At 34.0% G+C, this 11,324-nt stretch overlaps 1 protein-coding gene across 1 annotated transcript in view; it reads right to left on the bottom strand.

Annotated features, from left to right (window-relative positions):
* Nucleotides 1-806: 806 nt before the first annotated feature.
* The window catches only part of LOC135222106 (mRNA export factor-like), a 30,616-nt gene continuing 20,098 nt past the window's right edge, over nt 807-11,324 (bottom strand). Inside the window, exons 3-6 of the mRNA XM_064260277.1 lie at nt 4,228-4,389; nt 3,764-3,943; nt 2,583-2,765; nt 807-1,124 (exon numbers count right to left, since the gene is read on the bottom strand). Of these exons, the coding sequence (XP_064116347.1) occupies nt 822-1,124; nt 2,583-2,765; nt 3,764-3,943; nt 4,228-4,389 (828 nt within the window). The 3' untranslated portion in view covers nt 807-821. The remainder of the gene's footprint in view (nt 1,125-2,582; nt 2,766-3,763; nt 3,944-4,227; nt 4,390-11,324) is intronic.

Below are 11,324 nucleotides of genomic sequence, written 5' to 3'. Positions count from 1 at the left end.
AACCGGAAGAGACATTGTAAACGAAAGGCAAGGATATCAAAACCCAATCAAGGCCTCGGTAAACACTGTGAGGGTCGGGCTACATGACCAAAAGTTCGCTGGGAGCAGGACCAGGTCCAGCTCGCCACGCGAACGAATAACAATTGAGGGGACAAGCCTCTGGTGGCCGGTATTTGCAGCAGCGTTGCCAACGGTAACATAGGTAACTCATTTGACTAGATTTTACCTGCAGCATTGGTAACGCTGACAGTTAAAATTACCCACTTAGTGGGTAAGTATGTGAGGATATAGTTCGGGCTGGTCAGTAACCAGGGTTAATTCAGGTGTTCAGGGAGTGTATTGCAATATGCCTGAATTAAACAGAAAAATAACCTGAAGGATCATATTTCATATTCTTATAAAGACCTGCTATTAACTTTGGTCCTGCTAGAATTTTGAGGCATATTATCATCCACATCCTGTTTACATGACATCTTTTTATACCAACACATACTCAAAAGTATTTCATTTCCTTTGCCAAGGAAATGTGGAACAGGTTTCCTGTCAGCATTGTGGATTATGCAAATAATCTAAAGAGGATAAAACATATTCTCGACTTATGTGACATTACTCAACTAATGTTTGTATGTCCATGTGTCTTATGATTTTTTTTTTTACTGCAATACATGCAATACTTACCATACAACCTTGCCCCTTTTTCAATCTGTCAAGTAGTCCGCTTTTCATGTCTTTTTTTTTTATTTCAACATAAGGGTATTCAACTCTGAAGTAGTTTCCTTAGTAAGCTGAATGCCCTATTTTCTAGTTCCATATGAAAGTTATTAGTATTGAAAAATAGTACCAACATATAGTAATATACAGTAGAGATAGTTGCTGGAGGTACTGGAGGAAGACAAAAGAACACAGGAAGACAGTACTGAAAGCCATACCTTTGACCAGTCGTAAGAAACTGCATATGCAAATATTTGGCCATTGTGATTAAATGCACAACAGGAGATGGGCTGCTCCATTGCTTCAGAGTTCTTGAGCTTTGTCCGTGCATCTTTGTCCCAAAAGCTAAATCTCCCGTCGGATCCAACAGTTGCTAATGTACCATGAACTGGGTGGAATTTGATGTCATTCACCTGGTAGGATGAAATAAAATTTAGGAAATTATGTTCTCAAAGAAAAGTATGTAGCTTAAACATTAAAACTGCAATAATGTTAACTTTACTGTCATTTAATATTTTATTACAAACAAGGACAAAATATATAGCAGGTCCACCCTGTAACTGTCATCTCTACGCAATCTCATTTCTCCCTTTCTCTGACAACAGTGACTTTATCAAACTTGGACTCTAAAACCAATCACACATTTCTTCAGCTTCTTCATATATGGAAAAACAATCTATTCTTCTAACCTTTAAACAAAAAAGACTATTTCTAGTATGAAGAGATGTTTATATAAGTCCCATCATCTCTACTTGAAGAATTTCTTCTTAAACTAACGGCATACATTTTATGTAAATAATTTCAGCAGACTTCTTTGAAATGTAAAGTTACTTTTTTTATTTCTGAATTAAGTAAACATTTAAAACCTTACAAATAAAGGAAACTGGCTATTGGTTTGTCCTTATATTCCTCCACCAGGCAAAATACAGAAGTAATTTAATTTTCAAAATGATCCCTACCAGTTTTCCAACGAGACAACATGTGAGATCTTAATTAATAGTATCTCAACACCTCCGAATTTCACAGGCTTAAGCTGTAATTTGCATTAGCATACATACATTATCAACACAAAAATACATCATCTTAATTCATACAAAGAAAAGGATCCAATTCTTAACCACATGACCTTTGAAATGCTGAGTATTTTTAAACATTTTAGTTTCATTAACATACGGGGTGTGGCAAACCCAACAGTATTAGTATTATAAAGTGCCTAATAACAGAAATTTGCAAGCTAATTTAAAAAAAAAAAAAAAAAAAACAGAAACAGTACAATGAAATTCTACTGCCACATTATCAATAGTGTAAGATAACTTACAAAATCTACAATGATCTAAAGTTATCAGTCATTCAACGACTGAAGTAGTATTGTATCCCATGATCTGCTGACTAACAATACCATTAATAGTACAACCTACAGTATGTATCTATATATAAAACAATCAGGCAATATGTGTCAGTACCATTATAAGAATACTGTTCAGTTTGAAATTTAACACCATTATGGAATCTTCATCAGCTTGTCTTTTTTATAAGATAATTTTTGTTGTTACCCACATTGACTTACTTCCAAAGTTGACTCTCTTTGTTCAATAACTATTAGCAATAAGATTTTACAGTGAAGCAACATAAAGGGCATTTTAGCATTTTAAAGAGAAAATATACATGACACATTATGGATTTAGTTATAAATTTATTGATTTAAAACTATAAACTGGCACCACAATTGTGGTTACAAAATTAAATTGGCAAAGTTTTTACTCAATGATATGATACATGTTTTAAAGAATTCAACATTTAAAAAGATGTACAATGGATGGTGTTTGTGAGCATCATGAGGCATGAAAAGTTTAAATATACCTAGTACTTACAGCATATATGTCTTGGAATCCATTGGAAGTACCATTGGATCTGTGACACTTGAATGTGAAGTTGTCTCTTGGTGATGCTGCTACTATATACTGGATAGCCACTCGACCTTCAACACTTCCAAGGGCAAAACCAGCCGGAGCTCCAGCACCCTTCTTGTCTTTGAAGATTGCTACACACCTGTGCTGTGAGCAAAGTAAAAAATAAAATGTCAATGTACGTACTCCTAATGATGTGTGACCCCCAACTTGGGATAAATATCCTTTCCCTTACTGAGATGATCTCACAAGTACACATTCTTATTCAAATAAAGTTACGTACAAAATTCTTTATCAAATATCTATGCATTTTCTTGATATACATTATCACTGTAGATATATAATTCATTTAACTAACTAGGTGAAGTGTTATTGTGGGTCTGAGCATGCACATTGAGGGGTGGCTATTTTACATGGTAAAACTTGAGTCAACTGGGAAAATGTTGCAAGGAAGTGGGGGCAATTATGATTTCTGGGGTTATAGTGAACAAATACAATAATACCTCAAACATTTGCAAGGTTAGGTGCCAGAACCCCCATCGCAGATCAGGAGGAATCGAGAACGTTTGGTATGAGTGATTAAAAATGCTAATAAATGCTTACTTCTAGAGTTTAAACCCTAAATATGACCTAAATCATACTTCCAAAGCACTTTTATTTCATTGAAAAGTTAGCTTAATTTATTACCCTTAAAAAAAAGAAATAAATGGTTGACATAAAAATAGAGTAATACAGCATTGCCTAATGGGTATTTGCCATACTAGCGTATTTACAATATGGTACACTAATGTTACCCATACACTAATTCATTGGCTGCTGTTTTCTTTTGCATTCACACTAAGGTAAAACTAAGTAATGAATGGGACTGTAAATTTAATGAATGACATTTTCTTTGCCATTGTCAAGAAGGTAAACTAGGTAAACTTCATATGTCACAGAAGTCATACAACAAAGGTACAATTCAATAAAATAAAGAAAACATGTACATACTGTACACAGATCTGTGAAAAAATCACGGATGCAAGTTAGTAAGGTTCCAATGGAAATTTTGTGAATCCAGAAACATGAATGTACAAGGTATGATTGTACAGTTTCACCAACCACAGATAAAGCAAATGACTAATAACAAAATTAACATAAAATACCTGATATTTTAATGGGGATTCTATCTGTTTGTACTCTTGTGGCTGCCCTTCTAGCTGGTAAACTATCAAGTGACGATTAGCTGTGCCAACCACTGCCATCGGATACTCAACATCAGCACAATAACATCTCTCTGGTAAGTTAATTGTTAGTATTGGTGTGGCACTTCTTGTATCCCAAAACTGGAAATAAAAGCATTGCATAAAGTATCAAAACATACAAGCATCCATCATACTTCAAAACAAAATCACATGCACATAAATCAAAAGCCCTTTTCACGACTCAAGATGTGGTAAGTTGCACATAAGGTAGGAGAGTTATCTACATCCATGTATCTCATATTATGTACATGTTTCAGAGGTATCACTCATTTTACAATAATTTTAAGTCCTCCCATACAGGACATGCACTTTCATTCCCAATTCACAATAAGACCCTACGAAGTAACATTAATCAGGTGCCTTACCTTTAATGTTTTATCCCAGGAACCAGTCATAATGCAGGAATAAGAGGGAGCTTTAATCCAATGCACTGTTTTCACTGGAGCCTCATGCTGTGCAACCTGCATCTTTTGATTGCTGCCTAAATCCCAGCAATGCACTGTTTTATCTGCACTGGCCATAAACACCTGTAAGTATATTAAACAAGGTACATTACTGAACTGGATGAGTCCTGCTTCACTTGAGAGAAAATTCCAATTTCTCTTTTAAAAACTCAAATCGCTGATTTTTATTATTATTAATATACAATTAACCAAAGAGAATACGTAGATTGAAAATGAAGATTCTAACAAAATTTCCTTTGTAGATTTTTTCCACAGAATTTGACATCTGGACATTCACAGAACCAGAAGGTGCTAAGCGCCACCCCGACCAAAACCGAGATTATCACAGAAAACGGTCCATCATAAGCACAAAAGTTTTTCTCAATTTGGATTTGGCGCTTTCTGGCCCTGCAATATGATCGAAAATCTCTCAGAAGTCAATGCAAGTTTCGCCTGAAAAATTTGTAGCGCGTGGTGGCTAAATTCTTAAAACCAGTCTGTGTTATCTCGCATCGCCGTCCCTTCACCACTCACAGTCCAGAATCCCCAGGAAAGTGGTAGCCAATCACAGTGCTTCGACAATGAGTGAGTAGGCGTCTCAGCCAATCATAGTGCAATATGCTTTCCTGAGCCAATCAGCGTGCACGAAGCATAGCGTCACAGGATGAGGAAGAATGTAAACAAAGTTACGCAGTTCAACAGGTCCGTGTGCGTTGTAAACATACGCTCGAGGATTTATCCTTTTTTACACTATTTTACACCGTTTCATGAGTGCTTTCGTGACCATGGCTGATAATAGCGATACAGCATCATCCACTAGTGGACTATGATGATCAGTAATCATAGTCCCCACCTCCCCCACTGACGACTTTTGCACGGATTGGATTATGTTGCTGTGGTGAGTGTTAAATAAAAAATTTCTATTATCACTATTATTAATGATAATGATTACTGTTGTTTTTATTTTTTTACATTATTTTGAACTATTTTTGGGTGCTTTTACATTAATATTGAGGTTGGTTTTTATTATTTTTTACGTTTGTATGTATTGGTATTTTTGGGGTATTTTTTGGTATTTTCCTATAAACTTTGATATTAATACAGTGGTACCTCGAGATACGAAATTAATCCGTTCCGAAGCGGCCTTCGTATCATGAGTTTTTTGTATCTTGAAGCGCATTTTACATGTAAAATGCCTAATCCGTTCCAAGCCCTATAAAAACACCCCAGTAAATTATATTTCCAGGCCTACAACACATGTTCTAAGGTTACGACGCCGATCCGATGGAAGAAATATGACTCCAAAAAGATAAAATACTGTACATACTTGAGTAATATTCAACTGCATGTAATGTTCAACCCCATTTTTACTGCATATATTCGTACTTTAGCATATGTCCCTTAGCAATAAGCCTAGCCTATGTTAGCAGTTGCTACTGTAGCCTAGTCTATGATTCTGACATCTAAACCTAAGAAGCTAAAAGTTTAGAATATGCCAATAAAATGTATAAATAATCAGTATGTACTCATTTCAAATAATTATTAATTAATCATTAACTAATAATAATAAAAAAAAAAAAAAAAAAAAAAAAAAAAAAAAAAAAAACTTCCAATCGTTTGTTTGCGTCCAGCTCTTACGAGTACTGAACGATCACCAAGCAATCACTTTAACTAGCACACAGTAAGCCATAAATTTTCATTAGCATCTCTCTTCAACTAATGAAACTACCAAACAGTATAATAACCATTCATTTCTATTCTTTATTCTATCTTTACCTAATGGAGATACCAAGTTACTGACAGCTATAATGAAACATATACTTAATATTAAAACAGAAGACGAATTCTTGAAAATACATATTTGATGGCTTCGATGATAGCAGTCTGATTTACTTTATATTTTATGATATCTAATTCACAACTTTTTTTTATTAAATGTATTGCATGTACTCATTTCAAATAATTATTACGTAACCATTAACTATAATAAACAATCAAACAAAAAAACAAAGCTTCCAAACTTCTGTTTACATCCAGCACTTACGAGTACCAAACGATTGCCAAGCAATCACTTTTTCCTAGCACACAGTAAGCCATAAATTTTCATTCTCTCTCTTCAACTACTGACACTACCAAACAGTATAATAACCATTCATTTTTATTCTAATTTTTTTTTTTTATTAATTGTATTGCATGAATAAGTTTTTCAATTTATAGCATCCTTTTACCAATAGAATACATAGAGAACAAGGGGTAGATGCTGACCAATAGGAGAGCAGGATCTTATGGGGTGACTAGCATCAGGAACCAATGGGAGAGTGGGAGGATGGTGGCGAGTTTGCTCAGTTGGCGGCGCGCGAGTTTTAAAATTGTTCTCGGTGGTCTGGGCGAATCTCAGGACTTTACAGCAACAACCTTTCATAACTTGAACTATTTTCGTATGTAGAGCCAAAAAAATCTTCGTATTTGCTTTTGTATCTCGAGTTTTTCGTAAGTTGGGCCTTTCGTATGTCGAGGTACCACTGTACTGATTTTGAGCTTTTTTCTATGTATTTACATAAGTTGGAACCGTTTTATGATGTATTTCAATTGATATTGCTGTTGTTTATTTTTTATGTTCGTATATATTTTTGGTATTTTTCTTAATTTTTTGGCATTTTCCCGGTATTTTCCAATAAACATGGAAATTAATAATGATTTTGAAATGTTTTCTGTGTACAGTAGAGACCCGGTTCACGACCGTATTAGAACTCGACATAATCGGATTTCGCCACTAAATTTCCAATAAACTTTGTATCTGTTTTCAACCAAAAAACCAGTTTCCGACCCACGACCATATGATGTTTGTAAACAAAACTGTTTCCGCCAGCCGCCGCTAGTTGGCGTCATCCAGTGCTACCAAATGTAGCATAATTTCATGTTTTTTAGCATAATTTGACCCAGGAATTGGAGCTTAGCATAATTTCTTTCACACTCAGGGTTCTAGTACAATTTTAGAATGTAATTTCACTAAAATTTTAAATAAAATGCAGAAAATTCCTCAATTTCATACACAGCTATAGTGAATGTATCTTCAAGTGAAATTGCCTCAAAAGCAGCACTAACAAATGAGTTAATTGCTAAGTTTGAACCCAACTAAGGAATGTTAAATTTTGTGAATATAAATAAATACCCACAGTGGCAGACAAACGATCAGTAGTGTTAATAATGTTTTTTCTTCATGAGTAAAGAATTACTTTTTTTCCTTCTTTGCTTTATTTTTTTCAGTAGTTATCAAAATTTTAATTATGTCTGAAGTGATTTTCACACAATTTTCAAGTATTTATTCATTGTGTATGTGATCTGTTAAAGAAAAATAGTGTTTCAGTGGCATGATAATGATCAAGTAATAAGTACATATGTTTTTCTTCTTGAGTAGAGACTGGTTTGTTTGTTACCTTTTTTTTTAAGTTTTAATTTTTCAGTAAATATCAGTAAATAACAAAAAGCTATATTTGAAGTAATTTTCACACATTTTCAAGTATTTATTAATTGTTTATGTGACCTGTTAAAGAAAAATGGTTCTGAGTGGCATAATAATGATGCAGTAATAAGTAAAATTTGTTGTTTTTCTTCACATTTGTATGTGTGATCACGCATTTGTCAAATAGTATAATAGTGATTGCATATCAAATAGTGTACTAGTGATTGCGTACTGTGATCTATTAAAGAAAAATGGTGTTTTATTACGAGTTTCCTAACATGTAAAGATCATCAATTATTAGTTTTAATATTGTCTGTTCGTCACTTTGTATCATTTCACCTAATATATAAATGTTTTAAATTTCCATTACATCGTTGTTTTAGCTCAAATGTATTAGAGAAATGAGATAATGGTAGATTAATAGCATAATTCTGGCATAAAATTGCACCATATTTGGCATAAATTCTTGCTCGGACCGACTAGCATAATTTAGCAAAACTGTTGGTAACACTGGTGACGACACTCAGCATTGTTTAAAGTCCGCAACTAATGTTTACAAAAATTCAAACATGTGTTGTGTCTTGTACACCTTGCGCGCATTTCGTTGCTTTTTCGGTGGTATCAACTCTATACGCAGTTACCTTTTGATTCATCATGGTCCCAACATTACTACTGGCTATCTATTAAAACCTTTTGCTATTGTTAATCTCTGAAATAATGGAAAAGTGTTTACATGACATCTCGCGTTTTCCTTCTTCAAAATGTTTCCATCATTTCCAACTCCAAAATAAACCTGAAGTTTCGTCAATCTCTCCTCTGCATGAAAGTGATGAGCGAAAAAAAGATTTAATCAAGCACTCTTGCTTGATTTTTTTTCAAGCGTAGACATATTCTAAAACCATGCTCACACTTGAGGCGCACGTTTCAGTAGCAAATGCAATGCGTACTTAAGTGTTAGGTTTGAAGTGAAGGCAATGTTACGTACGTAGGTTACATGTGCGGTTCGGTAGCGAATGCAATCTTTAAGCTTTGTTAAGCTTGCCGGTAAAGAAGAAGTTAGTCATAGCTTATATCAGAGAAGCCACTATGCCATATTAAGTGCGTAGTAATTAAGAAATTAAGAAGAATCTTTTATGTTGTACTGTAATACGTCAATGTTTACGTGTAAGATTTGGTAGTGAAACCAGTTACATACGTAACATGTTCGGTTCAGTTGCAACGCAATCTAAGCTTTTTAAGCGTGCCGGTAAAGAAGAGTTAGCCTTAGGTTAACTCAGAATCCGCTACGGTATACATTAATTATAGAAATTAAGTAGATTCTTTTATGTTTACTGTAAAAATACGCCATTGTTTACGTGTGAGATTTGGTAGTGAAACCACTGTCACATGGCGTAACGTGTGCAGTTCGGTAGCGAACGCAATCTTAATCTTTGTTAAGCTTGCTAGTAAGAGGAGGTTAGCCTTAGCTTAATCAGAGAAGCCGCTATGGTATAGAATAATTATAGAAATTAAGACGATTCTTTTATGTCTGCTGTAAAAAGACGTCATTGTTTACGCATGAGGTCTGGCAGTAACACAGTTTACATATGCAACGCATGCGCGGTAACGAACGCAATCTGTATGCTTCGTTTATAAGCAAAAAAAAAAAAAAAAAAAAAAAAAAAAAAAAAAAAAAAAAAAAAAAAAAAAAAAAAAAAAAAAAAAAAAAAAAAAAAAAAAAAAAAAGAGGTTAGCTTGATATTGAACTCAAGAGATGCTGGTACGTAATGGTATAATAATTAAAGACATTAAGAAAATTCTTTTACTTATACGTACGTATATATGTACCATGCAGTACCATAATAATTGTCAAAGTCTAATAAGCTTGAAACCAGCCCTGATATTGGACAATTTGCCGTAAAAGACGCACCTTTTTTATAAGGACATTTATGAAACAAAATCGTTAGTATCATAACATTACATTTACTGAAAGATAATTTTCAAGCGAATTTGTATACAGTATTGCAGTCGACTCCTTAAAGATTTACCATAAATTAATATCGAATGTAAACGTTTCTTAGGCTTATAGCGAGATATGGTTTGTTTACTACCATAGTCCCGATATAAACCACCAGGGCTGCGCTATGGTTTGTTTCCTTAAATGCCGACTTACTGTAGGCAAATTTTTGCAAGTTTTTGATAAATATAAATTGGGTTTAATTTTAAGTTTATTAATTTACTGTAATAATTAGACTTGCTTTTCAATGTTTTTATTATGTTAGCAACACGTTTTATGCCTACCCACTACACTATGTTCTGCTTACTATTTACCTAGGTAGCCTATGGCGCTTGGTCAACAATCAGTTGGACGCAGGCTAGTTTTCTTTTATACTGTATATTATACATTTAAAATTATAAATATACGTTTAACATGATATTTATTTAACTTTTAACTTATTTAATTGTAATTTACATGTAATGTATTGTATCAAAAAAGGCAAGGTTAAGGTAATAACTGATGGTCAAGAACGGATTAATCCATTTTCAGTTATTTCTTATGGGAAAACTTGATTCAGTTCTCGAAATAATCGAATTTCGACGCTCCTTCTGGAACGAATTATCGTCGAGAACCGAGGCTCTACTGTATTTACATGATTTAGAACCATTTTATGATGGATTTCCTTTGATATTGTTTTTGTTTTTTATCATTTTTTATATTAGTCTGTATTTTTGGTATTTTCCTAAAAACTTACAAATCTGACACTTACTCACAAAAAAAACTATGGTATTTAGCTTTAAAATGCAACAAACCCCATGTTAATACCTATTATAGTTACCGAGCTACGATATTTTAACTTTAATTCAGAATTACTCGATTTTTAAAAATCGGCGCTTAGCACCTTCTGGTTCTAGGCTACTCAGATGTGTAACTGCTAATTGTGTTGACCTGCACTCTCCGCATACAGGATTATGGCCAATCCATAAGACAATGACAATTTTAATTAGTCTGTATTTTTCATAGCTAACAAACCTGAGGTCCTAACAATAGGATAAATCTTCTGGTGTCAGCTGGAAAACGGTTAAAAACAATCAAAGATTGTAAATGCAAGGAATCTGTGGCATCTGGCATCCAATGAGTAGTTGAAGTGGAAGTGAGTCCAGATACTGTGCTTGAATCCAGTGACCCATCAGTCTTTCTTCCAATCCAGGATGAAATGTATGAGGGATGGCTAGAGGTGGGCAGTCAATGTTAAGACCTCAGGTTTGTTAGCTATGAAAAATACAAATTAATACAAAATTTGTCATTTGTTCATACACGGAACAAACCTTTGGTCTTAATAATAGGATAGACTCACACTTGGAGGGAGGTATGAGAATCTTGAACCAAATGGAAGTTCAGCACACCTGATCATTCTTCTCCGAAATGTGTATTCTAAAGAGGAGGACCTAAGCCTTTGAGATGTTATATATTTGCATATCTAACACTCAGTCCACTGGGTTTAAATACAATGAACATATCCAGATTCATTGCATACATGGAAGTCAAAAAGAACTACAGTATATCTGTTCAAGCAAC

Source organism: Macrobrachium nipponense, chromosome 3, assembly GCF_015104395.2.
Source record: "Macrobrachium nipponense isolate FS-2020 chromosome 3, ASM1510439v2, whole genome shotgun sequence".
NCBI classification, from domain to species: domain Eukaryota; kingdom Metazoa; phylum Arthropoda; class Malacostraca; order Decapoda; family Palaemonidae; genus Macrobrachium; species Macrobrachium nipponense.
Note: the sequence above shows the minus strand (reverse complement) of the source record. Positions and strands in the feature narration are given on the sequence as shown.